The following is a 27,442-nucleotide window of genomic DNA, read 5'->3' as shown; positions in this document are numbered from 1 at the left end:
AGCGGAGAGATGGCAGGCGCTGGGAAGCTCGGCGGCCGCCCAGCTGGGAAGCCCCCGTCGGCCTGGTCTCAGGCCCACCCCCTTTTCCCGACAGGTTCATGCAGCACCCCAAGAACTTCGGCCTGATCGCATCTTTCCTAGAGAGGAAGGTAGGTCACTGCTCGCCAGCCCAGCCGCCCTACCCCAGGCCCCACTGGCGTCCACTCCTGTGGGCAGCCGCTGGGCTGTGGCGGAGGACCTCCCTCCCCACCCACGAGGCCTCTGCCCGCTTGCCCCTTGCTCCTGTCGCTGTATCCGTCAGTCCTTCCCTCCTTTTCTTCTGGGACAAGCAGCCAAGGGCCCCGCCCCAGCCTCCCAGGCCCACGGGGGGGGGGGGGGGGGGGGCGGAGCTTTGGGCTGGGAAACCCCAGGAGAGTCGGGCGCAGGGCGTCTCAGACGTGGAAGCTGGCGTCCTCGCAGGCTGGGTATGAGTTCTGGACGCCATGGCGTCCCAATTAGGGCTTTATAGGCAGGAGCAGCCTTCTTCCTGGGGCCTGGACGGAGTGACCTTTCTAGTCCCCCTGATGCTCTGAGTGCTGACGTCCTGGTGCCAAGCCAGGCCTGTGGCTGTCCTCAGCAGATACGCCTTCAGGTAGCACTGGCTCTAGAACCTCACCTTGGCCCCAGACAGCCTGGGGTGGCCACGTCCCTTTCCGCTCCGGGTCCCTCTTGGCAGGTAGACACCAGGCGTCCCCAGAGACAGTCAAGCTCCCCTTTTGTGCCTCCGAGTCGGGGCAGGGCAGTGCCTGCAGTGGCCACAGGTGGGGGAAGCTGGCGAGGGTGGCTGGACGTGGGCCCGTCAGTCGCCCTCGGAACCCTGGGGGTCACAGGGCAGAGTGGGAATGGATTCCCACAGTGTTGACCTTCCGGGGCTGCTGCTCTGGGTGTCTGAAGCAGCGTCCCCCTAAATCTCATTTCCCAGCTCTGCAAATGCCCTGCTGAATGCACGAGGGTGGCAGAGTGGAAGCTGGGTTTCCTTCAAGGGTCCCGGTTGGCCCCAGGTCTGCTCTCAATGAGCTGATAACCCAAGAAGGAGGGGCCTGGGCCGTGGGGGAGACATCTCCCCGCCTGGAAAACCATCCTTGTCCCCAGTTAGTGACGGTGTCTTGCCAGGCCCACAGACAGCTCAGGAGGCCCCTAGGTTGGGGTTCCTAGAGGTGGAGGAAGGGATTATAGAAATTAGGGCTTGAATAGCTCTGTTTGGGGATGAGGGGATCAGAGGTCCCTTCACCGGAAAGCAAATGTGATGGTGTTCTTTGGCTAAGAGGAGAAGAGCTTCCAGAAGGGTCTTAAGCAAGGGACGCCCACTGCCTCACGCCAGTGTTATGAGTAAGGCTGACGGCAGGGTGGGTGCTCAGGGACCTGGCTGCAGGGGTAGCTGCCACGGGGCAGTTTACCCCCTGGGATCTGGAAGCCTTGCTCAAATCCAGGGGCCGGAGCCAGCAGGTGCCAACTTTGTTGTTATAATCAACAGCAGCAGCAACGTCAGAGCAGAGAATACCTGCTCTGTCACATGTCCTCTCTGTCAGGCACTGTCCTAGGTACTGTACTTAGTAGCTTACCTGGTCTTCATGACAGCCCTGAAGTGTGTGCTGTTAGTATCCCCATTTTACAGGTGAGAAAACTTGAGACACAGGTCACACAACCAGGATGTGGAAAGAGGCGGGACTTGAACCCAGGCCTGTGGCTCCTGGCGGCCTGCTCTGACTGCCCCCATAGGACCACACCTCAGCGTTCTCTGTCTCTCCGCTTGCAGACGGTGGCCGAGTGCGTCCTCTATTACTACCTGACCAAGAAGAATGAGAACTACAAGAGCTTGGTGAGGCGGAGCTACCGGCGACGCGGGAAGAGCCAGGTGAGAGGTGGGGGCGTGGCAGTCAGCCTCCAGGATCGGTTCCCAGCGTGCTCAGCAAGTGGGGTTCCCCTCATTTTAGGTCCCCTTCCATGGTGGTAGCTGTGGCATCCTCTCTCTGGGGGTGTTTGGTCTTCCCTGGCAGCAGAGAAACAGCCCAGGCTGGAAAATTCTAGAACTCAGCTCGGCCGACCCAGCGTCCCTGAGGTTGAAAGGCTGCATGCTCAGAGCAAGGGCTATGTTCCCAGGCCGATGTGGCCTGAGCATTTAAGATTTTTAAAAAAAATAGTTTTGCGTGTTTTATTTCAACGCAGAGTTGAAAGAATAGGTGGTACTTCAACTTCTATAATTTTTCAGACCTCGTGAGACTGCACGATTAGAGCAGCTCAGGGCCAACTCGGGATGGCCACCCACTTCTTTTTTTAACAAATCTTTTTTTTTTTAATTTTTATTTTATTTATTCATTTTAGAGAGGAGAGAGAAAGAGAGAGAGAGGAGAGAGAGACAGGGGGGAGGAGCTGGAAGCATTAACTCCCATATGTGCCCTGACCAGGCAAGCCCAGGGTTTCGAACCGGCGACCTCAGCATTTCCAGGTCGACGCTTTATCCACTGCGCCACCATTCTGTGAATAAAGTTTTATTGGGACGCGGCCACGCCCGTTCATTTACATACCGCCTGGGTGGCTTTCTTCTTAACAACAGCTGAGTCACGGTAACAAAAGCAGGAAAGCCTCAGAAATTGACTACCTGATTCTTGACAGAAGAAGCCTGTGGACCTCTTGGTTAAAAGAAAAAGGAGTTGGTTTTAAAAAAAAAAGTTCAGTAAACAGTGGTTAAAAGATGATTGGGGGCGGGGTCAGTGGCGAACCCTTTGAGTGGGATCATGAGTGCTCCGTGTTTGGTAGAAGTGGGAAGCGGACAGGTTTGTTTTGCTTCCCAGCTGTTTGAGAATTAGCCTCCTGTTTGTGAATCAGCCCCACGGGGTCGCACCCGGAGGACCCCGCGGCAGGAGGCAGGACTCAGGAGCACCTGAACTGTGGTTGGAGGGGTTTCGGCTGACCCTTGCAAGTGGACGTTGGGCACTGCTGTTAGATGCTGGCTGGACAGGACGGGAGTGAGGATGTTCTGGGCAGAGGGAACAGCAGGTACAGTTAGGCAGAGTCTTTGGAACAGGGGTCTCCAATACCTTTTGAGGTTTATAAATGAATGAGTGAAGAAGTCAAGGGGCCCCTTTCTTTTGCTCACGTTTAACAACTAAAGAGAGTTGTTTCTCTACTTGGTGGAAAATACAAGTGCAAACCTGATGATAAATGACAGCTCACACTTGACTTCAGTGTCTGTGGGAGGCAACAGGGAGTGGTGAGGCTTGTGGCTAACTATAGAGTGCTTGTGCCACATATCGGCCCCATCTGACTCTTGGCCAAGTGCTCCTGTATCTTCTTTTTTTTGATGATGATGACCTGAAAATCGGTTTTTATGTGAAATTGCCTCATTTTAAAAAAACTCTTAGGTCACATGAAGAACAATAGTAAAGCACAGTAGAGGCCAAAGAACTCAAATATGCTTTTGCGCTCTGTCCTCAGCTCCCAGAATGAGACCTCTGTGTTAGATTGTGGCGGGACTTGGGAAAGAGGAAAAGAAGGGTTGATGTGGTTTGGGATAGTGGCCAGGCCAGGCTAGGGCACTGGGGAATACTGGCGTGCTTTATAGCCAAGGAGAGACTTTTGTCTCCCTGTTGTGTGTGAGTTGCCCTGGGTTAACCATGGCACCTGCGATGCTGAGGTTCACGGGGTTTCTCTGATGAGGTTTGACTGTCTGCTCAAGTTAGTGTCTCAGGCTGGGGTGCCCCGGATGGAGAAAGGAGACCCCCATGCTCTGCCTCTGACGGAAGACAGGAAAGCAGGGCAGGGGGCCGTGTCTCCTTGGGAGACAGGATGTGTCTTTCGGGCTCTGCCCACCAGGGCTGCGACAGAGGCGCAGGTGTGGCCCAGGTCCTGCCAGAGGCAGCACCTGATAAATCCTGGAAGGACTCGCAGGCCAACACACTTCCCTCACTCACTCTGCCCACCAGAATGGGTCAACCTGAGTGTTGACTTTGGGGCTATAATTCTTCTCTCTGCCCCATGACAGCGACAAATGGCAGACATGGCCCACGGCCCACGGTCCCCACATTAATTTAGGACTAGATGTGCATGGGCTCCTGTGGTGGGCAGCCGGTGGACGTAGGCAGCGGTGGTCTCAGTGGGCTGGCGCTGTAAGCCGGCAGAGGTGGGCAGGCAGAGACCCCACACTTGTGGAGCCAGGTACTCTGGGGGCAGTGGGCGGTCACCTGCCACCTGAAGCCTAGGAGGTGTCTGGGACAGCTCTGCTGTCTGTTCTAGTTTTTGACCCACACTCAGCACGCCTGTCCCCTCAGGACAGTGGGATCAGGTGAGTATCCTGGTCACAGTATCCATGGGTCCTCACCTTGGGTCACTTGTCCATGGGTCTTCTGGGTAAACACACCCCTTTTCCTCTGGCCCCAGAGAAGGCCCCCTTGTTGCCCTAGGCAACCCTGGGAAGATGGATAAGTGGCTCATTCCCAGCAGGAACAGGGGACCCGTGGCCAGCAGGTGGCCCCTTCCTGCCCGCACGTCTCCTCAGGTGGGCGGGGGCTGAGCCATCTGCAGGGTATCTGTTTCCAGAGGGGAGTTTGCCAGGCTCACCCCACCTGCCTGGGGCCCCTGCTTTTAGAAGCAGACTTATAAAGGTTGTCACAGCCAGTATTCGCCAGACCCCTCTTGGAGGGGGGCACTGGGGATCCGGAGGGACGTCAGAGCCCCATCAGAATTCCTGGGACGCCTGGCCCTGCGCGGTGCCGGGGACAGAGATGCCGCTGACACCATGGTGAGGAGGAAGAGGTGAAAACAGCCACCCTGTTGGTGTTCCGTCAGCCCTGACGAGCGCCAGGCTGCACTGAGGGCTCGATGGGTGGTACGTGGGAGCAGCTTCACAGGCGAGGCTGTGTGTTGTTCCCACTGACAGCCAAGGAAACGGGCACAGAAAGGTGAAGGGCTCACTGAGGAGCCCCGGGGTGCTTGGTGGTCAGCTGGCAGCCAGGGTCTTGGAAACAGGCACTGACCTTGGAGGTCTGTGGAGCGGTCCACCGAAGCACCGTGGGGTCCAGGCGGCGATGGGGCTTCCTGCATTGGGCGGCTCCGGCTGGGTCTGCCGTCTCCACTGGCTGGGAATCCCCCTCTGCTCGGCCCCTGTGGGCCCCTAGCTCCTGTGGAACTGGCAGCTGGAAAGTCTTCTCTGTCTCTGGAGAGCCCCACACCCTATTCCTCGTACCGTGTATGTCTCAGATGCGGAGGCCTACTTCCACTGTGGTCTGTCTCTGCCTGGCCCCCTCTGTCTCCCCTGCAGTCTCTCTCAGTACCCCTAGAATTCTCCTCTCCCGAGGGGCCAGGGCTGCAGAGGATATGGTCCCTTTTCGTGGTCCCAGGGTTGTTCCGTGGCGCAGAGCCGTGTCATTGCTAAGAATGGCCACGAGTGGTGGCTGAACTCGTTGGCTCCACAGATGCCCCTGGGATAGGCCCTCTCACCTTATTTCCCCAGTGTCAGTCCCGTCCTCCCCAGGGGCATTGGGTACACAGTGTTGTGTGGACATCTGGAGAGTGTTGGTCAAGCGCCCACCACGCACCAGGGTCATAGAGCTCTGCCTCCAGGGCCGCTGCAGACCCGACCCTCTGGGAAGGTAGAGAGGGCGCAGCCGCCAAGCCCTCTGGCCAGCACCTCACAGGCTGCCCCGAGTGAGAGATGCCGAGGTAGACTCGAGGTAGGACCTTTGCCATGCCGGCGAGTGGCCACAGCAGCCCTTCTTTGGGCTGGTCGACCCCCACCTCGTAGGAGGTGCCTTGCCCAAGCTGGCTAGCTCAAGGCCAGGGTCCAAAGACGGGAGTGCCCCGGTGACTTGCAGTGCGCACTCCCCACTCGGCATTCTTGCCTCAGCATTGCTACAGGGGGTGACAAGGGGGCCCCGCTCGGGTTCCGGGCTCGAATGCCAGGTCTGAGAAGGGGAAACCATGGTGCGGACAGCGGGACGTTCTCCCCAGACGGAGGCCTTCTGCCTCCTCCCAACACCAGCGGCCGTGCCCATGTGGTCAGAGTAGCCTCCTCCAGCCGTGCCCTCCTGAGATCACGAAGCAGTGAGACTGAGTCACAGACCCTGCGACGTGGCACTGGCGCCCCGGGGAGCGCTTGCTGTTTCCCTGGGAGGGCTGACAGTCCCTCCGAATGGGGCCTGGGAGCTTGCGTTTCTTTTTTGTTTCATTTTTTATCTTTTTTTTTTTTTTTTAATTATGAGTCTGTACTTCTAACACGTTCCCTGGCCATGCTGATGAGGTGGTCCAGAAATACTCCTAGAACCCCCCAGTCCACGAGAGACTTATTGGGGAGGGCCCAGGGACGCTTCCAGGATAAAGGAAGAGAGCAGGTGGCAGAAGGGGAAACTGAGGCACAGCTCAGGCTCGTTGGCAGCCCTGACCAACCATCGGGGGTGCTCTGGAGCCAGAGTGGCCTTTCCAGGTTTCCTAGGTGGGCCGAGAGGGTTTGGGCCTGCAGCCACGGGCCATGAGGACACCTGCAGTGGCTTGTGCAGCAGAGAGCCCCTTTTTGGAAGGCAACCTAACCTGGCTGGTGTGTGTCCTGGGGAACGAATCCTACCTGTTTGTATATTTGCAAACTACACGCCGCAGTTCCCAGGACCTGCCAGAGCGCTTCACCACAGAGTGTGCAGCCCTGGTCCCCACAAGCTAATCAGTTGACACTACCCTGCCACACTTTGCCTCATGCCCTGCACCAGGCCGTCTGTCCATCATCTGAGGGCTGTGTTTGGGAAACGTGGATAGTTATAGCCGTGGAAGGTACAACTCCCTGATCAAGAGCATTGGCCATCAGGTGTGTCTGGGCTCAGACCCTGCCCCAGACCTGCGCTGCCCCCCCCCCCCCCCCCCCCCCCCCGCCGTCCACAGCGCTGCTGCCCGGCCTTGTGGCCAGCTGGAGGTAGGGGGAGTACGCTGGGACAGCCAGGATGGCTTTCTTGTTTAATGGAGGGTGCCATCCACTCTCTGGAAGCTTCTTTGTATTCTGACGGAGGGAGACTTGGGCCCTTCCGGACACTTTGGAGGGGTGGCCCCTTCACGCCCACCCCCGCCAGCGCCCGCATGCCTGAACCTTGGCGGGGAGGGCTGGCTGAGCCCCTGTCTGCTGGCCTGTGCATCTCGAGGTTCCGCCCCCCGGGTGGCTGGGCCGAGGTCCGAGCGTCTTCTCCCCGAGGTGAATCACTGGCCGAGCCGGGCCAGCCCCGAGCACCAAGTGATGGCACAGTGGTTTTATAGTTCATGATTCATGGACGACGGGGCCGAGCTCTCCCGACTGACGGCAAAACTGGAGCCCAGGAATGCTGCGGTCAGTAGTTGGCCTAATTCTGCAAACCGACAGGGAGTCAAGGGTGAGGCTGATGCTAGCTGGGCAGTAGGGCCTGTCCCGGAGGCTGTAGTGACCATGCGGTGGCCGCCGTGGCCTCCCGGTGATGGGGGTCCATGAAGTGTGTCTGCCATGGTGAGCTGCCGCCAGGCTCGTGGGGTTGGGCGTGGAGGGGAGAGGGCAGCAGGTTTGCCTGGGTCTCCTCGTGACTACGTGGTCTGTGGTCTTCTCCTTCCTGCAGAGATGGGCAGGGGACAGGAAAATCCCTCCTGGGCGCGCAAGCCTCGGGCCTGCCCCTCCCAGGCCTGCTCAAGGAAGTCCAGGGAGGGGACCGCTTCCTCCCTCCCGCTCCCGGCCTGCACGCCCTCAGCCAGCTGCTCTTCCTGTCCTGATGCCCGAGCAGTCTCTCCTCTGCTGGGGGGCAGGCTCCTCATCCCAACTGTCCTGCTCGTTTCTGGGTTGACTTCTCTGTTTCCTGTTTCTCTGCTTTTGTCTGTCTCCCCCATCTCTGTCTCTCTCCCCATCTCTGTCTCTCTCCCCCTTCTCTGTCTCCCCAGCTCTGTCTCTCTCCCCGTCTCTGTCTCTCTCCCCCTTCTCTGTCTCCCGCAGCTCTGTCTCTCTCCCCGTCTCTGTCTCTCTCCCCCTTCTCTGTCTCCCGCAGCTCTGTCTCTCTCCCCCTTCTCTGCCTCCCCCAGCTCTGTCTCTCTCCCCTATCTGTCTCTCTCCCCTTCTCTGTCTCCCCCAGCTCTGTCTCTCTCCCCTATCTCTGTCTCTCTCCCCCTTCTTTGTCGCTCTCCCCCTTCTCTGTCTCCCTGTCTCTGTCTCTCTCCCCATCTCTGTCTCCCCTGTCTCTGTCTCCCCGTCTCTGTCTGTCTCCCCATCTCTGTCTCTCCCCTAGTCTTTGTCTCTCCCCCATTTCTGTCTGCCTCTCCCGTCTCTGCCTCTCCCGTCTCTGTCTCTCTCCCACATCTCTGTCTCTCTCCCCCTTCTCTGTCTCTCAAATGCACACACCCTCTCCTCCTTGGTCTCTCCCAAGTCTGAGAGCCTGGGTCTCCCACATTCACCTTCCCTCCCCTCTCTGATCCCACCCCACCCCTCCCCCAGCCGCCTCTCCCTCCCAGCGCCCTGCTGAGGGACAGGTGATCTTGTGGTTCCGGGTGCAGTGGCACTCCAGAGGCTTGGGCAGCGTGGTCCTCAATCTGGAAGGCGTTCCAGGGCAGCAGGACCTGCCAAGCGCGGGCCGTGGGGGAGGGGGCCGCCTCAGGGCAGGTAGTCTGTGCTGGTTCCCAGGGCCTGGCTGCCCCTCCCCCTGGACGGCTGGCCCTGTGAAGTCTGCTGGGGACATGTGGCAGGCCAGACAGGGCCAGATTGCCTCCAGGCTGGGCTGTGCTTCTCCTGGGTGAGTGTGTGAGCTTCTTGTGTCTTGCCACCCGGGCAGGGATGAGGGTCCCAGTGGGGGGTCGGTCCCCCCAGCTTCCCTGGCGGCCCAGGCCTGCAGGAGGCAGCCGCTTCCGCCCAGTGAGGGACAGGGGGCTGGGCTGGGAGGGGTTGTGTCTGGATTTAGGGCTCGGTGAGCAGATGTCTCTGGTTCTCCGCCCTGTTCTGTGCTAAGTGGGAACAGACGGAGGGGAGGCTCCTTCAGGCCCCTCGTCCTCCAGATACATCCCAGGGGAGATACTGTTCTCTGTAAGGCAGCCGGCGGGTGGGCCCCCGGGAGGGGGGCAGGAGAGGCCGGACCCCAGGGACCAATCAAGCGAGGCTGTTGTTTTGGGAGAAATCAAACACGGCCTCCTCACGAGCCACAGCATGGTGGCAGAGGATACCACATCAAAGGGACAGAAGGACGAGGACCATGTGAGTTTCTCCCAGAAGACATAAGCCTAAATCAGTTGGTGAGAGGTGGGGCTGGCAGACCGCATTCGGGTGTCCCGGGCCGGGCTGCTGGGAGTCGGGAAGTAGTCACCCGAGAACAGTGCTTGTGTGGGCCTGGGCCGGCCCGGCAGTCAGTGGAGCGTGCTGGGCCCAGGGGAGGGGGGAGTGCGTTCTGTTGTCACTTCACAATGTCACCGTTCTAGGTGACTCCACAGTGAGCGAGACAAACAAGCCCCCCCAAGCTGACACCCATAGGGGAGATGAAGAACATACGGTAGGTTAGCATGGTTGTTTCTGGTGGGGCCAGGGGGCAGCTGAGGCCCTGAGGAGGGTTCATGTGGGCTCAGACCTGAGAGAGGATAAGAAGGACTTGGCCAGGCAGAGTTGGAGGCAGAGGCTCAGCCCAGGCAAGAGGGCACAGCAAGTGCAAAGGCCCTGAGGCAGGCACGGTGTGGCATTCTCCAGGAGGTGAGGATGTGGCCTGAAGAGACATAGGTGAGGTGGGCAGGGCCTAGATGGCCTGGCTCTGTGGCGTGGACCTTCGATTTTACCCCTAGGTGGCAGGACAAGATGTGATTGATGATTTAAAACAGAGCTTTGGCTGCCACAAACTGCGTCTTCTTGCAGACAGAACAGATGTTACGCGGGTGTGTGAAACGTTGATCAGGTTCTGTTGGCACGTTGCATATGGAGGATGAGTGTTTGGCAGCCAGCTTCTGGGGGCAAAGCCCTGATCTGAGGCCCGTGCCTGTTGTCCTGGTGTAGATAGCCCCACTCGCCAATCCAGGCTCCCACTGTTGAGGTCACTGTGCGATTGGGAAGGGACTAGCTTTAGCCCATTATTGATCCTGCTTCCACCCCACGGATACAGCTGATGTAAATCACCTCACGAGCGTAGATAACAGCCAGATGTAGTCAGATTACTGGGAAGTGATGTGTTTCTAGTACTTATTACCTTTGTTTTTATCATAATTTCTTTCACTGTAAGGAAGGTTAGGTATTTCAGTGTTTAATAAACGGCAGTGTAACAACTGGCCTGCAAGCAGTTTTTGACATCTGGTCCCCTGAGCTGCCACGAGCCTGCGCTGGCACACCTCTGCGTCTTTTAAAGAGACGCCCCTTATGGACTCAGGCGGCATCCCCATCTGTGTTTTCCCAGGTGGACTGGATTAGTGAGGGAGGGGCTGCCAGCAACAGAAAACTTGCTTGTGCCTTTGGTCTGACCCCTGTCCCCACACCTCCCACCACCCTCGGGCTCCTGGAATCCCCTCCTCCGCTGCCAAGAGATGAGGGTGTCATGAGGGCAGACCCCTCTTTGTATTTGCTTGCTGGAGGTACTTGGTACATAGTACATGCTCAGTAAAGTGTTTGTTGAATGAATGAGTGAGTGAATGAGATGGCACGCAGTCAGTGTTGCTGGGTTTCAAGCGGTTCTCATAACCCACTCCTGAAGACCTGTTTTCTGAGAATTCATTCCCACCGCCCGAACCTGGATTGTTGACTCTACCTCTCACTGGGCTCTCCTCTCATTCCTGGAACCGACTGCCATCCCTCCATCCCTTAACTAGGACATGGGGTGGGGTCTCATCATCCCTGCCCACCCCTCCAACGTCTGAGAAAGCCTGCAGTGGCCGCCCGCAGTCATCAGGACATCACCTCTTTGCAAGCATGGGCCTCAGCGGCAGCCAAGTCCTCCAGTGTGTCATTCAGTGAGGACAGTGGGCATTTTCACGTCAGCTTGTCTTGCCCGTGCAAGGTCCCTTCCTTGAACTATCCCCTCAGCCTTCTCTACCAGAGACCTGGGAGACTTACCTCTGAGGCCCCTCCCCATGTCCCGTGGGGCAGGGTGAAGGGCGCCACTGTTTACTCATCACTGTGGCCTCTTGTCCCTTTGTCATTTCTTGTCTTCCTTAGCGGACGTGCTAGCTGTGTACAGTCGGGGACCTCATTTTCTGGGGCTTGGTGTTCCCCCCTGGGGGCTTGGAGCATGCTTGTGGAGGGAATGAACAAGGTGGATGGCACAGTAGGGCTTCACTGGAGGTGAGGAGTCTGAGGTTCCTTAGCCTGTAGCATCTTGCTGGGAAATGCTGTGTGACCTTGGGCGAGTTGCTTAGCCTCTCTGTGTCTTTGTATTCTATAACACACGGATCACATGAGGGTTGTTGGGAGGAACCTAACAGGTGTGACATGAGGAGAAGACAGCCTCTTCAAACATTGGTGGTGCTCAAACGTTGGAGATGCTCAGCCACTCGCTGTGTCTGGGTCCTTAGCACAGCACAGGCTGTGTTTGGTTTGCCTGTCTAGCACTCAGTGCTCTGGAAGCAGGGTCCCTTGGGGGGACCTGAGCCGCTGTCTCTGGCTAACCACCGATCTGGTCAGGTTTTCCTCAGAGCGGCACTGTGGTTTGGAGGGGATGTTCTCAACCAAGCACTGGGCACGAAGCCCATCGTCAGCCTGACCAGCGATGCATCTGAAACGCAAAGCAGGACCACCCACTACCTCCCCTTCCCATCATGAGCCGTGGAATCATTGGAGATGCTGGGGTTTGTTTGGCTTCCGGTTCTTCTCCTGGGTCCACGGCATCACCTGCGTCAGAGGCAAGGGGCCAGGGGCCGGGGTGTGTTCTGTGACTGGGGAACCCTGCACCACCCTGCCCAGGGTCCTGTCTGTCCAGTCAGAGTCTTAGGCCCGCCCCTGCCCCAGACTTCCCTTCCCCCCCCAATCAGATCTGCCTTGTTTCAGCATCATCAGGTGGGTCCAGTCTGAATGAGGCTGGTGGGGGTGGGGGGATCAAATGACTGCCCTGGGGCCTGTTTCTGTCAATAGTGTGATCGGCCCACAACCACGCCCATCTGTTTACAGTTTGGTTGTCTCCAGTTAAGGGCAGAGTTGAGGTTGTAGTGGGCGGGAGAAACAATAGTCCCAAAATGTTTACCAGCAGGAGCCCTCACTGACAGCACCTCCCAGCTCCTGCTCTGAAACACAGAGCAGGTTCTCACACCAGGCTGCCTGCCCATAGGAACCACCTGGGAGTTTAAAGCCACCCATACCTGGGTCTCACCCAAGACTCAGCTGTGATTGGTGTGGGTGGGGCCTCCGAGGACTTCCCGGAGCTCCCAGATGGGGTGTGTGTGTGAGTGTGTGTGAGTGTGTGAGTGTGAGTGACCCCCCCCCACCCAAGCCCCTGTCCCACCCCTGTGCCTTGAGAACTGAGGCTCTGAATTTCCCGCCAGGCCAGACCCATTCAGCTCTGTGATTCGCGCGGTTGAGCCTGTGGTCTGGAAGCAGAGCCCTACCAGGCCGAGCTTGGCTGAGGGCTGAGGGCATTTTCAGGATCGCGTTTATGAGGGGCTCCACGATGTGCCGTGGGGCAGATCGCCCGTACGGTAAGGTACCATTGCGTTCCTCATCTTCGTCCTCATCCTCAGGACTTCAGACCGGTTGGTCCGGGGGAGGTGTGTGCTAAGCACTCGGGAAGTGCTAGCACCTTCCTCCCTGGGGCTGTTTGAGGACTCGGAGGAGGGTTGCAGCAGGGAGGGGGGCACTGAGCGCCGTGCCCCTGGGCTCCGCCCCTGCCGCCAGGATGCCTTAGTGTAGGGCTAGGAGGCTGGGGCCAGCTGCTGCCAGGGCCTCGGCGGGGGCCGCGTCTGCTGGCCGTGCGGGGAGGGGTGAGATCTCAACGGTTCTGGAACCCCCGCCAGCTTAGACCCAGGGGATGGTGACATGTGCTCTAGGAGAGTGGCCACCGAGGGGAACACCAGGAAACGCTCGGGTGTGACGCTGTGGCTGGTTGGGGGTTCTCAGCACAGACACAGCCGAGAGCGGTCTCGGGAAACACCATGCTCCCTGTGGCTGGAAAGCCCTCTGCTGCCCATGTCCTCAGGCCTGGGCGTTGGAGTCCGAGGTGTGCCCAAAGCTGGCCAGCGTGGCCCACGTGGCCACAGACCCACCCTCCGTCAGCTGAGCCGTCGCCCCCACCCTTGGTCCTGGTTCCTGGTCCCTGACATTTGCCTCGGTCCTCACATACCTGTGGAGAGGGCACGTGATGTTGGAACAAATGGGAAGTCTCGTTGCCTGGCTCCCAGCGTCTGGGCCTGTTCCAGGCGGGCCTTTGTCATCGTCGTGGCTCCCGGGCTGTTGAAACGTTATGCCTCGGGGTTTGACAGGTGTCGGTGGTAGGGCGGACAGGCTGGTTCAGGGAGAGACACTGTGGCTACCTGTCAGGAATTGGCGGCGACGTGGCGCGGGGGCGGGAAGGCTGTTTGAAGGCCGACTGTTTACAGAAGAGGGGGCAGACCCTGGCCAGGAGGTTTCAGCTGGACGCTGCTGTGGCCTCTGAGAGCCGTGGTTCTGCAGAGCCTCGCTCTGAACCCGGTGTCCACAGAATGCCTGTGGTCGGCCCCGTGTTCAGCCACACCCTAAACGAAAGCTACAGAGGGTCTGGGCTGGGACCACAGGCCGAGGTAGCTTTGTGCATTGGCAGGCGCGTGTTTCTGGTGCAGAGGAAAGACACGGGGGGGGGGGGGCAGGGAGCCCCCCTCCCACCTTCTGCATTTGCTTGGGTTTTTTTCCCTTTGGTTTGAAAATTGGCATGACCGTGCCCCCTCGTACACACTGAATAGCTTTTCAGTGGGTTCATTTCCATTTCATTTGGCTCAGTAGGATGGAAAGATGGTCGGGTTTGGCAGCTGCCCACTGGCAGGGCTTTGGGGTGGCCAAGGGAATTCGTGTGCTTTAACAGAAATCGGGCAGGACAGAAAGGAAGTCGGGCAGCGGTGCCGGAAGGAGCTGGCTGCTCCCACTTCCTCCCCTGTCTTGTCAGGGTCGGGTCAGCGGCTCCGTGCGGTTGGGAGGGGAGGGCTGGCTGGTGTCCGCCTCACCTGCCGTGCCCACATGGGAGGAGGAGAAAGAGGTCCTCGGAGGAGGCTGACTTGGCCAGGGGAATCATCGATCTCCCTGTAAATGGGGGAATCCTCCTCCCCGTCGGGGCCCCCGAGGCAGCAGAGTGGGCCTCGTCACAGCTGCGGACACTCTCTATGGGCAGCGAGCGCTGGACTGAGGCTCACAGAGATGGCCTGGCTTTGTCAGGGATGGGCAGGGCTGAGGGCCGGGGGTGTGTCTTGGTTCCCCAGTGCTCACTCTGCTCTTGCCTGAGGCTGACCAGCACCCACGGCTTCTGCTCCATGTACACGCCCCTGCTAGCTGTACACTCTGGGGGGGGTTCTCCTGTCCCAGCCTCCTGTCTCTGGGCCAGGGTGTGGGCACACCGAACACCCCTGCTCTCAAGGGGGGAGAATCGGCACACAGTAGTGAAGACCCCCTCTTAGACCACAAAGCCACCACCACATGGGGGGGGGCATCAGGCTACATCTCAGCCCGTGACTCCCAGCTCCCCAGACCCTGCAGGTTAGGTTCTGCGACCCCGCATTCCATAGCACCCGCGGCCCCTGGCCTCGCCTGGTGGACTACCCTCCTGACCAGCCCTCCCCGCCCAGGTGGGCACTCACCTGCGTCCCTCTTTTCTCTCCCCTCTTCCTCTGTGGGCCTGGCAGCAGCAGCAGCAGCAGCAACAGCAGCAGCAGCAGATGCCCCGGAGCAACCAGGAGGAGAAGGAGGAGAAGGAGAAGGAGGCTGAGAAGGAGGAGGAGAGACCTGATGTGGAGAACGACAAGGAGGAGCTGATCAAGTAAGGCAGCAGGGCCCGAGGGGGCAGGGCCATCCTGGGCCCAGGCTTATGGCCATGGGCGACCTTGTGCAGCTGTGTGAGTGCATGGTTGTCTGATGTCCACAAAGTGCCCATCTCCTCCAAGAAGAGGGGTGTTTTCTGCTCTGTCCCTGAGAGCCCCATTTCCTCTCCTTCCTCCTGCTCCTCTCCCTCCTTCCCCTCCATCTTCCCCCCTCCTCCCCTCCTCTGCTGCTCCTTTTCCTCCTCCCCTGTTCCTCTCACTCCTTCTCCTCTCCTCTCCCTCCTCCCTGCTCCTTTCCCTCCTGCTCCTCTCCCTCCTCCCCTGCTCCTCTCCCTCCTCTCCCTCCTCCCTGCTCCTTTCCCTCCTGCTCCTCTCCCTCCTCCCCTGCTCCTCTCCCTCCTCCCTTCTCTCCTCTCCTGCTCCTCTCCTTCCTCCTCCTCTCCCTTTTCCTCCTGTCCCTTCTCCTCCCCCTCCCCCCTCCTCTCCTCTCCTCTCCCTCCTCCCCATCTTCTCTCCTTTCCCTTCTCCTCTCCCTCCTCCCCATCTTCTCTCCTCTCCCTTCTCCTCTCCCTCCTCCCCCTCCCCCTCTCCTCTCCTCTCCCTCCTCCCCTGCTCTTCTCCCTCCTCCTTCCTCTACCCCCTCTTCCCCCTTCCTCTCCTGTTTCTCTCCTTCCTCTCCTTCCTCCTCTCTCTCTCTTCTCTCCTTCCTCCTTCCTCTCTCTCCTCTCCCCCCTCTACCCTCCCTCTTTCCTCTCTCCCTCCCCTTCCCTTCTCCTGCTCTTCTCCCTCCTCCCTCTCCACCTGCCCTTTCTTTCTCAAATCCTCTGGAGACCTTGCAGACTGATAGCTCATTTGAGCTCCACTCCTGAGCTAATAAATCCGGGCAATGACTTTGGAACTCTGCTCCCTCATCTCCCCCTCCCCTCAGACGAGTCTCCTGAGACGCCGGGAGGGGACCAGGAGGCGCGGGCGGGCGGGGGATCAGAGGAGCTGGGGAAGGGCTAGGTATGCAGGCAGCTGGCAGCCCTCACCTCCAGAAAGATTGCTGTCAGTGTGAGTTCCTGCAGATCAAAGCGCAGCCTTGCCAGGGGCCCTCGCCGCCTCCTGCGGCTGCCAGGGCTGGAGAGTCACGCCTGGGGTGGGGGGACAGGCACGACTCAGCACCAGGAGCTTGAACTGGGCTGAGGAATGTGGTTTTGGGGAACATCTGGCTTGTTCCCCATTTCCCCGACTCCCAGGGAGGGCCTTCGGGAAGATGAATGGGAGGTGGAGGTGATAGATCTGAGCGGCCCCACAGAGAACCCTCCCCAGGCGTCTTCTGAGAAATGTCCCGCTCTGGGCATGGAGGGAGCAGGGAGCGCGCGGGCCCCACACACCCTGCTTGGCCTGTGTGAGGCCCCGCAGGGGGCCTTTCTCCCCCTGCTCCTTCCGCAGGGCTCCCCAGCCTGCAGTACCGTTCACAGAGCCCCCACTGGGAGCGCCTCCTCTGGGGGGGGGGGTCACGCGGCTTTGCACCCCCCATCCCCACCCCGGTGCAGACTGTGGAGAGCGCCTCTGTCGGTGCATAAAATGGCCTTGCACCTAGCAACCAGCCCCCGCTTCCACTGCATGAATGAAGCCGCCCTCTCGCTAACTAGCAGCCCGGGTCCCCCTTTTGCAGCGCAGAGAGCAGTTGAGAACTGTGGCTCACGCCTCCCTTTTGACAAACACGGCGGTGGCGGCGCAGACAGCTGCCCGCCGTCCACCCCCCTCTCCCAGTGAGTAAGCCGCCTGCCGGTGCTCCGCGGCGGAGGGGAGGGGACTCAGGCTTCTTGTGGCTGCCCTCCGGTGAAGCCGTCCCTCTCTCCCTGTCTGGCCCTCAGGGAGAAGACAGACGATACCTCCGGAGAGGACAACGATGAGAAGGAGGCAGTGGCCTCCAAAGGCCGCAAAACCGCCAACAGCCAAGGCCGACGTAAGGGGCGCATCACCCGCTCAATGGCTAATGAGGCCAACAGCGAGGAGGCCGTCACCCCACAGCAGAGCGCCGAGCTGGGTGAGTTGAGGGCCGGGGAAGGGCCCACCGGGGACATGGTAGGGGCAGGTGCCGCATCTCAGTTCTAAACTGAGCCTGCTGTGTGACCTGGTGCAAGTGCCTTAACCTCTCTGTGCACCGTGGTCGTCTGTGACCGCCAGGTGAGCGTTTCAGGGACTGTGTGAGAAGAGCCTACAATAGCCTCCGGGCCTGGAAGGTGATCAGTGGCTGTCAGCCATGCTGATTCCAGAGCTGAGACTTCCCTTAAAAAATCCTGATCACCAGTCTTGGTTTTGTTGTTAAATCAGAAGGCCTGGCCGCACTTGGCCCGCATTTCCACCAGGTAGCAGCTGCTGGATCTGAGTAGCCACCGCCCCCTTTTCAGAAGGACTGGACGGAGTGCTAACTGTACCTGGTGGACGCCTGGGTTCACCATACCTTCCCTGCTGTGAGCTGCCAGGTGGAGTGGCAGTTCCCAAGTTCAGCCACAGGGGGGCATCTCACGTGTGTCTGTGGTCTGTGCCACTTTGGCTCTTTGGGGGGGCACCCTCCTGCCTCTGTGGCCCCCACCCCTGGCCCCAAGTGCTCGGACTGAGGTCTCAGCCACCAGGATGTCTTTCCAGGGTGGGATTTGAGGGAGGTGGTGTCTCGTTTGTCAGGGACACTCCCTCCCCCACACCCAGGGTCTGTTCTAGGCACCTGTCTCCTCTTCCCATGGGAAGTCACTTGTACCCATTTCAGAGATGGGCTTTTTGAGGCATAGAGAAGGGATATTGCTTCTGTAAGGGCACGGAGTTTGTCGGGGTTCAGACCCAGCCCAGGCTGTCAGTCATGAACCTCACACAGCTCCTTCTGGCTTTTGCCAGCTGCCCCTTGGGGGTAGCGTGCCTAGAGACCCAAGGCAGGAGTTGAGGATTCAGAAAGTGCCTGACCTCTGGGGAAGTTCTGCTACGCCCCAGGCTGCTGTTGAGGCCGGACTGTGGGTTGGGAAATAGACTAGGCTGTGTCAGCACGCCTGCCCCAGCCTCAGATGTCACCACCTCCCCCTAGGGGTCCTGTGGGAAGAAAGGGGGGTGTCGGCCATGGGCGCAGGGCATGGGGAGGCGTCCCGCGTGGGTGGGGCATTCTCTTTTGTGAGCTGCTGCTTCAGACTCCCCTCCTGCCGGGGTTTCCCTCCTGGTCGGACAGTCTTATCAGTTGTGTGTCTGGCAGTGTTCCCGGTGCTGAGTTCATGAGGCCGACGTCCCCCGTGTTCACCCTTTGCACGGGGTCTTAAGCAACTTGCAGGGGAGGAGGGCCCAGACTCATGTGCCAGGGGACTCAGAGGAGAAGCTCAAACTCAGTGCCACCACAGAGACGTGGCCACCAGGGCCAGCCGTGTCCTCCTGGGGAACATGGGAAACCTCGTCCTTGCAACAGACAGTTTGGGGGGTGGGGGTGGCAGTCACCCAGTAGAGCAGAATTTTCAGGCCGTCTCACCCCCAGAGGACAATTGGTCATGTCTGCAAACATTTTTGACTATGACATTTGGAGTGGGGACCTCTGACATCTATCTAATGGGAAGAGGCTAGGGACACTAGTAACATCCTGCAGTGCCCAGGACAGCCCCCTGGCAGAGAACCGCCCAGCCCCCGAGTGAGTCCATGCTCAGCTGAGCCCCCTGTCTCCACCCTGCCCCCCCCACCACCCTCATGCAGTCCCCATGTTCCCAGGTGGCCAGCCCCCTTCCCAACCAAGTACGTGATGACGCCCTCGACTGCCTCAGTCTCCCCGTCTGTAAAAGGGGGTGGTTGCACGCTGCCGTTCCCACTGGTCGTGTGGAGGCTGGGCTGGGTGCGAGGACAGCTGGGCGCAGTGCCCACGTAGCCAGAGGCAGAGAGGACGCCCCTCTGTGCTGCTGCCAATGTGCCTTCCTTTTCAGCCTCCATGGAGATGAACGAGAGCTCCCGTTGGACCGAGGAAGAGATGGAGACGGCCAAGAAAGGTAAGGGGTGCCCAGGGGCCTTCACCGCCCTCCACGCACATCCGGCCCCGGAGGTCGTGCGGTGGTGGGGAGGACGCTGACTCACTGAGCCATGAACAGGGGGCGGGGTGGGAGGAGCAGGCTTTGCTTCTGGGATGTTCTCTGGTTGGTCACTTGCCCTTGGTGCCTCGGTTTTGCCCTCTGGAACATGGGTCTGTGTGGCCACATGTTCAAACTCCACAGTGCGCCCCCTAGATAGTCAGGTCACAGCTCAGAAACGCGGTTCATGCCGTGCATGTGGTCAGTGAACAGGTCCCTGCGGGGTCAGCGGTGCCTGGCTCTGTAGACAGCAGTGGGCCGCGCACCTGGGCACCTCGGGGGAGGTGCAGGACCCACTGGCAGCCACCGCAGTGGGGCCACAGGGTCAGCCCGTCCCCATAGGAGTTGGGGGTGCTGTGGTGCCCGCCCCCTGTTCTCCCTCAGGTGCCACAAGCGGGTTCACATGAGCTAGACAGAGCTGGGTCCTTAGCATCTTGGCTTGGTGACCTGTCCCTGGGTGTTTGTTTCCCTGTCTGGGAAATGGGAACGGTGTCTCTGTTGGCCGTGAGGGCCGGAGGTCGGGCCCCTGCATTGTTGGACTGTGTCAGTGCGGAAGCCCCTGTCTCTGGGGAGGCTGCAGCCCGCCCCCTCCCCGCTGTGCCCCACGAGGTGCCGTTGGACCAGCGCTGACCGGAAGGCTGAGGCTGGGTGGCTCTGAACTCCCATTTGCCTCCTCACTCTGTTACCTTGACAGCAGCCCTGTGGGAGCGGAGGGGTCTCGTTTCTGTGATTGTCTCAGTGCCGGGGGGCAGGGAGCCGAGGCCCAGCGAGCGCGGCCCAGCCTGGGGCGCATGCGTGCATGCGTGGAGGGGCGGGAGCCAGCTCTCCCCGCTCCTGTTCCCGAGACCCCGCCGCTGACCTGCAGCTTCGTGTCCAGACCTCCAGGTTGTGAGTCATGAGAGAACAAACTGACAAGGGAACAAACGGCCTTTCTGTGAAGGGCCCGGGCACGTGGGGGCAGGTGAGCATGCGGATGGTCAGGGCTGGTGGCTGAGGCCCTGGACCACACACAGGCCGCCCGCCCATTCTGTGCACACTTTTCACCCTGGGGATCGCATGCCGAGCGGTCCTGGCATCTGAGACCCTGAGCGGGGGCCGCTCCACTCATGGCTCCCGTCCGGGCATTCGTGTTCGTGGGCCCTTCCCTCCAGCTCCCGGGCCCCCAGCCAGGCGGGCCCTTGACCCTCAGTCACCTGCCTCTGCCCACAGTCTCACGCCCGACGTTCAGCTGCTCCCAGGCGTGCTGATGGGGGGAGCCGGGGGTCTTGCTGCTAGCTGGCAGGGCACAGGGTGCTGTCAGCCCCCGAGAGACCACACTGTTGTCGTGGTTCTCTGTCCTCTGCATCCACTCTGATTTTTCACGTAGATTGTGCCACTGGGTGCCAAAGAGGCTTTATTGAAACCGTGTGAAGTGCACAGAGAATTTATTGTTGGAACCATGTACACTAGGTAGAGTTCAGGGACTCCCTAGTGCATTCACAGTGCTGTGCAACTGTCCCCACTGCCTAGCTGAGCACGAATTTTCATTGTCCCAATCGCAAGTGCCTCACCCCACTCCCCACCCCTGCCAGCCTTGAGCCTGCTGATGGGCTCTGTCTCTGTGGACCTGCCTTTCTGGCCCTTTCCATGACAGGAATCCTACAAAACACGCCCTTTGGCCTCTGGCTCCTCTCACTGAGCACTGTCTTTTGAGGGTTCATCCATGTTGTAGCAGGTGTCCAGGCTTTGTTCCTTTTCATGGCTGCATACTATTCTACCATGTGGCCAGACCACACTGTTGTCCGTCCACCCGCTGGTTGATGGACACGTGGAGTGTCTCCACCGTTTGGGGATTGTGAATAGTGCTGCTGTGAGCATTCGTGTAGGATGCGTGGGGTGTTTAACCACACGTGAGGCCCTTGGGTCTGGCTATTGGCAGTGACATTTGTGCCAGTACCTGCCCGCCCGTGGGAGCGTAAGGGCTTCACAGGCAAGTCCCAGCCTGATGGCCCAAGCTCTCACGGCCTCTGGCTCCCCGCAGTGTCCTCTGTTGTCACGGCAGCCCCGGCCCAGCCGGCCTCCCTCCCTCCCTCCCTCCCTGTTGCCCAGGAACAGGCAGTCAGCCTGGTTGGCGGCTGCCCGCGCGCTCTCCTCCTCCCTTTGGGAAGGGCAGATGCGGGGGCCGGGAGGACAGTCGGCGATGACTCACCACAGAGATGGGAGTGGAGTGAGCGTGTGCCCCAGCCGCTCAAGGTTGGGTTCCTCAGCAGTGGCGGTGAGCTCACTCGGCTTCTTCTTGCCCACGGAGAGCAGGCAGTGCCTGGTCCCACCGAGGCCCCGCTCGGTGACATCTGTGTGATAATGTGACCAGCGGCGGCAGCAGCGATACGTCCGCCGTGAATTACAGCAATCTGGACAATTACCGCCCGGACTGGCTGTTAATGGCCATGTGTTGCGGCGCATGCGGGCGGGGGCTGGGGTAGGCAGGTGCCGGCAGCCGCAGTGACTCCTCCAAGGTGGTGGAGTGAGGACACTGAGAAGGTTCTGGGGCCTCTGGCCCAGCCCCTCAGAAACCCAGGAGAGGACCCAAGGGCCAGCTGTGGCCGAGGCAGATGGCCTCGCCCATCCTTCTTCCCCGTCATTTAAATCAGTGTGCCTCGTCCTCTGCAGGGTGGGGCTGCCTAGAGGTGAGCCAGCCCTGGTCCCCTTCTTGGTGAGCCCAGGCAGGTCAGCAGCCAGCGTCCCCAGGCCTTGGGACCACCGAGCATCCTGGAGACGTCTGCTAGCCTGGCCTTGGGGTGAATGTGCTGCACAGGGACTCCCCCATCCTTAGAGAGAAACTAGACCTGTCAGCCTCTGGACCTCTTAGGTCTGTGACCTCAGGCACATGGGTCCAGCTCGCTGTGCCTCAGTTCTCTCATCTGTGCCGTGGGAATTCAGTGGGTCACCCACTGCCTTTTTTTCCTGGGGCTCCCGGAACAAAGGACAGACTGGACAGCTTAGAGCAACAAAAATGCATTTGTTCTCTCTCTGCCCTGGAATCTGCAAGTCCCCAGTCCAGGTGTCCGCTGGGCCTCGCTGCCTCCGAGCCTCCGGGGGAGGAGCCTGCCTCTCCAGACTCCAGCCTCCTTGGCGTGCGTTGCTGGCGTGGCCAGCGATCCTTGGCGTTCCTTGGCTTGTCAACACATCTCCACAGTTTCTATCTCCACGTGGCCGTCTTCCCTGTCTCTCGGCTGAATTTTCCCTCTTCTTAGAAGGACCCACCCGTATCCAGTATGACCTCATCTGACTTGATCACGTCTCTGAGGCTCTTTTTCCAAATAAGGTCACGTTCACAGGTTTTGGGGGGAGCACTACTGAACCCAGCACGGCCGCCTTGGCAGTGAAAGAAACAAAAGAGTTTCGGGTGGTGATGTCTTAGACGTACGGAGCTCCCCATCACCTGTCACCGGTGGTAACTGCAACCAGCTTTTCAACCCTGGGCCCCTGACCCGGCCCGGCCCTGCCCGACCTCATTTTCCCTGGTCTCTGACATGAGGCTGGGGTGCCATCTCCCCCTGGGGGGGGGGCGTCCTAAGGGTCCCTGAGCCACACGAGTTCAACAGGGGGTGCTCAGAGGGGCAGACCTACTGTGCAGCGCCCAGAGCCTGAGGCGGTCTCCCTGGGTGCGACTCCTGGCTCCGCCTGTCACGGCGTGTGACGCTGAGCAAGTGGCTGCACCTCCTGGGGCCTCGGCCCCTCATTGCACCTTGGAGGAGTGGGTGGGAGGGACCCAAGTGACCTTGAAGAGGGTTCTAGGGCACTGGGGCTTCCCCCGCCCCAGCCGGAGAGGGCACCCCGAGGAGGGGCCTCGGGCTGTCACTCAGAGCATGACACAATAACTCTAAGTAATTCTGTCCGGGGCTCATTGGCCCTTATGGATGAGCAGGAGCCACTAAAGATTTTACGTGCACTAATAAGTCTCGTCGTCCCCACCAGTCTTACAAAGGAGGTGTTGCGGTTGTGCCTTTTTCCAGAAGAGGAAATTGAGGCCCGGAGGGATTTGAACCCAAGCACTCCCTGTAGTTACCAAGTGGGCACGGGGCTGGTATGAGGACTGAACAGATTAGTGCATGGGCCAGGCTGCTGCACATGAGGCAGCAAGTGGGGAAGGGCGTCCCTGCAGAGGGAACAGCATGCGCGGAGTCCTGGTGGCAGAGCAGTGTGGTTGAACATTGAAAGCCTAGACAGTGAAGGGGTGATGGGCCCTGGCCTTCCCACTGTGGGAGGGAGTTGAGCTGTTCTGCTGAGAGCGTGGGGAGGGGGTGGGGCAGGGTTCCAGGTTAGGTGGATGGGCACCTTCCTGTCCTGTGTGTGTGTGACATTAGGACCACTTGCCTTGGGGCTCTCACCGAGTGGGGACTGAGCATGTGCAAGGAGCTGGCTGCCCGCCCTTGGGCCCACTGCCACACTGGGCAGGCCGGGCAGGCTGGGCAAGCCAGGCGCGAGACGGGGATGAGAGGCTCTAGTTCCCCTGGGAAAGGTCATTCTGGCCTGGCTCAGAGTCTTGACCAAGCTGCGCGGGAGGCGCAGGGCTCTGCTGGCAGCTCCTCCCCACCCCTGTCCCCCTTCTCTGGCGGGCTCAGCGCCAGCAGTGGAGGAGGTAGGGAAGCCCCCGGGTCCCGCCATTCCAGACCAGGAATAGGTGCTGGCCCAGCTCCCTGTTGCCCAGCCCTGCTGGCCCCAGGCAAGGGCCCGTCAGGCTGGACAGAGCCCAGGCCGACCGGGCTCCAGCCCCAGCCCCCCAGCAACTCCAGGCCCTCTGCCTGCAGGATGCGCCCTCTCTCAGTGACTGAGGTGGAAACCGCTGGTGGCTTCGCACTTCCAGAGTTCTGGTTGTGCACGCCGGCTGGTTTAATCAGTTTTCACGGATGAAGGGTCTGAGGCTCAGGGAAGGAGCGCAGGTGTGAACCCCCAACCCCCACTGCAGAGCTACCCCCACCACAGGGACACAGCGTCCCTGGAGGCTCACACCAGGGAGCGTCCACCGTGATTAGTGTGCAGGGCTACTCTGGGTGTGGGCACCAGAGTGGGAAACTGAGGAGGGGCAGTGTCACGGTTGTTCGGAGAGACAGCGTGGTCCCCCCACCCCCACCCCTCGGGGATGGCTGCCGCCTTTGGACTGGAGACGAACTCCTATGGAGCAGACACTTTGTGGTCCCATTGCCTCCCGACCTGAATGCTTCCGGTGTGCGGAAGACAGGTTGCTGTGGGGGAGAATGCGGGGCGGGGGGGAGGCAGGGGCGGGGACAGCCAGACTCCGGGGCAGGCTCCAGACCCTCTCTCTTGCTCCTCGTCAGCACCCTTGGGGAAAAGGTCAGGCCCACAGCCTACCTTCATCTACAGTAGGAAAATCCACACAATGGCGTTTAAGTCCCTACATCCACAGGGAAGGACACGGGACAGTTGATGCAGCAGCGAGGACGCCTGTTAACCACATGGCCAGTGCTTACTGGCCAGCCATGTTGCATGGGTTATCTTAGCTTCCCATAGGACCCTCAGGGGCGGGTGCTCCACATGTGGATATGCACCTGCTCGTTCATGTGCGTGCACACTCATGTGGACACACAACTGCATGTTTGTGTGTGTCCACACACATGTGGACATGCACCTGCACACTTGTGTGCGTGCGCACGCATGCATGCACACATATGCATGTGAGAACACTGAGGCTCCCAGGCTGAGTGGTGAGCTGGGCTAGCGCAGCCCTGGAGCACCTTGCTCTGCCCTGCTCTGCTCTGCTCTGCTCTGCAGGAGAACTTGATGTTGAAGGCGTAACGTGGCAAGGCCACGCCAGCCTGCACACAGATTGTGTTTTCATTTTGTGAGCGTATTTGATTGTGTATTGGGGGCGGGGGGGGGTAGCTGTGTCACAGCCTGTCTATGACTTGTAGACGTAATTGATGAAACCCGTAATTGGCTCACGTAGGCATCACGGGTTATTTTGGGGGGAGAAGAAAATAGATGAGAAGAAGGTAAGTCAAGTTCAGGTGTGATGTTCTCTAGCCGGAAACCTGATGGGGTGTCAGGACTGGCAGGCATTTGGAGAGCCCCGCCATGCCGTAGACACCCCCATAAGGCTGACAAATGAGAGTGGCCGAGTCCCTGTCGCACCCACCCCAGGCTTGGGGTTTCCAAAATAAGGAAGTGACATGACTCAGGACTGAGTCTGCTGGATCTCCCCCCCCCCCCCCCCTTTGGTAGTGTTTTCGGTAGAAAATGTTGTTTTGCAAACTGGAAGCTGCTTTTGGAACATGGCAGTTGGCGGGAGGGGTGCAGATGGGGCCCTGGGCTCTGTGCGTAGGGAAAAGAAGGCGTTGGGGTTGGAGGGGCTGGCGGGTGGGGGCGTGGGCGTGCTCTGTGGACAAGGGGGCTGCTGGTTTGCAGAGAGAACCAGCTGGGACATTCCCAGGATGCAGGTGGATGGGTGATGCAGGACCCGTGGGCGTTAGAATGGTGCCCAGCCTGGTTTATCTGAACTTGGATGATGGGGTAGGGGTTGGCTGTTGCTGCAGGTTTCCAGGGGAGAGAGCTTCTTGGGGCGGCGACTGGACAGGGCCATGGGACTCTGGGGACTGAGTCACTGTTCCCATAAGTGGTTTGTCGCAGGTCCCTGCATGAGTGCATGCGAGGCTCCCTCTGAAGGCAGCCAGGGCAGCCAGTGGCCGAACCGAGGCCCCCAAGCCAAGACACTGAGAGATGCCCCCTCTCTCGCCACCCCCTGCTCCTTTACCTCGTTCTAAGCACAAGTCCATGACTCAGACCTCCTGGCTTGACTTCCTGTCTTGGTCAATTTCACTTCCTAGTTCCTGCGTCCGACTCGCCGGAACGAAACTCCTTCCTTAGAAATTAGAAGTGGGGTCGGGAATGCTAACCGCAGGCGATGTTGGCAGAGTCTGCCGTCTGGGCACCGGTGTGGTGTGTGTGGGTGTGCGCCCGAGTGGGTGGGTGGGAGAGGTGGGCACACACCCTCCTGCCCCTTTGGGGACAGTCCAGGGGCACCCTGTGAGGATAAACCCTCAGTCCCTTTTCTCTCTGGATATCTACCTTCCCAGGAGCCCCAGAAAGGTAGTGGAGACACCCTGAGATGCCCAGTGGGTCCCCAGACCCAGAGGTGTCTCCACTGGGTTTGGGGTATCTGGGGCTTGGTTCATTTGTCAAGCACCAACAGTTTTGGGTGCAGAGACACAGTGGTCAGGGAGCAGTAGAACAAAGGAGCTGATTTCAGGAGCAGTAACCGCTCCAGAGATGTCACAACCCCTATGGCGGCAGATTGGTCGGGAGGACAACTTTGGAGAGGGTGGTCAAGGAAGGCTGCTTGGAGGAGGTGTCACTGGAGCCTAAAGCTGAAAAAGAGAGCAGAGGCTGACCTGTGGAAAAGCCAGGCAAGCAGAGAGAGAGAGAGAGAGCAGATAGGGCGAATGTCCTAAGGCATGTCCCCCTGGCTGGAGTGGGTGCCCAAGGAGAGAGACGTAGGAAGTAGGTTGGACAGGGAGGCGGGGCCGGCTCCACACTGAGGCCTTTCTTTGGATTTCATCCCGAGAGCTTTGGGTCATCACCATCGGCAGATTTGAAGCAGAGGAGTGACACAGTTGGATTGGCATCCTTGAAGGCTCACTCAGAGCTCCCTGTGGGGAAGGGAAGTCCTAGATCCTGACACGGTTGGGATCTGACGCCCTCCCCTGGCACGGTGCCCTGGGATGAGGCCTGGGGGGCTCAGGCCAGGAACAGGGCACTTTGGAGACCTGTGGCCTGTTGTGTTTGGTGCCTGTAGGGGCAGGAGGGAAAGGCTGAGGGCTAAATGGACAAGCAGGTCAGTGACCCCAGAGCTGGAAAAATGGGTCATGACCTGGATCGAGCTCCAAAGTTCGGCTCAGTTAGCTTTCAACTCCCGGGAGCTGGCTGCGGAGGTGCCGGTGGCAGGTGTCCATGCGGGAGCAGGCTGACGTGGTTGTGACGGGCTTCTCAGGGCCCCCAGAGCAACAAAGAGCCTTTTGGGGCAACTCCAGACCTTCCCCTGCCCTGAATGGGGCAGAAGGTTCTGCACTGTGGTCTCCTCAAAACCTAAACTGCCTCTCTGTCGCTGAACCACCTCTGCCCACCCCCAGCCCAGCCCCCTTCCGCCTTCCCAGACCCCCCCTCAGAGTCCCCCACGGAGGGGGGGGGGTCTGGCCTGAGGTCGGGGCAGACCGCAGGTGGATCTGACGCCACACGGGAATGACGCGGAAGGAGCCGCTAGCTCCCGTCCGCCTGCGGGGTGGAGAAGCTCTGTTTTTCTGAGCCATCATCTGTTCTTACCCCTGCTGACGCGCCACCGCCACGGATGGGGAGAGAGGGAGGGGGGGAGCCCGTGCCAAGTGGGCCCGCCCCTTCTGAACCTGGGCTCCTGCCACGCTCCCCCGCCCGCCCCGCCACTCCTGTGCGCCTGTCTG

General features: G+C 59.9%; 1 protein-coding gene across 21 annotated transcripts in view; it reads left to right on the top strand.

Moving 5' to 3' along the window:
* Nucleotides 1-27,442, top strand: part of NCOR2 (nuclear receptor corepressor 2) — a 182,754-nt gene that overhangs the window by 99,515 nt on the left and 55,797 nt on the right. For 19 of the 21 annotated variants that reach the window (XM_066260796.1, XM_066260804.1, XM_066260815.1 and 16 more), the window contains 5 exons: nt 95-149; nt 1,796-1,894; nt 14,782-14,915; nt 16,779-16,951; nt 18,852-18,914. In XM_066260796.1, coding sequence (XP_066116893.1) covers nt 95-149; nt 1,796-1,894; nt 14,782-14,915; nt 16,779-16,951; nt 18,852-18,914 — 524 coding nt within the window. The remainder of the gene's footprint in view (nt 1-94; nt 150-1,795; nt 1,895-14,781; nt 14,916-16,778; nt 16,952-18,851; nt 18,915-27,442) is intronic. The other 2 variants (XM_066260812.1, XM_066260799.1) reach the window with 1 other exon arrangement.

This window comes from Saccopteryx bilineata, chromosome 2, assembly GCF_036850765.1.
Source record: "Saccopteryx bilineata isolate mSacBil1 chromosome 2, mSacBil1_pri_phased_curated, whole genome shotgun sequence".
NCBI lineage: Eukaryota > Metazoa > Chordata > Mammalia > Chiroptera > Emballonuridae > Saccopteryx > Saccopteryx bilineata.
Note: the sequence above shows the minus strand (reverse complement) of the source record. Positions and strands in the feature narration are given on the sequence as shown.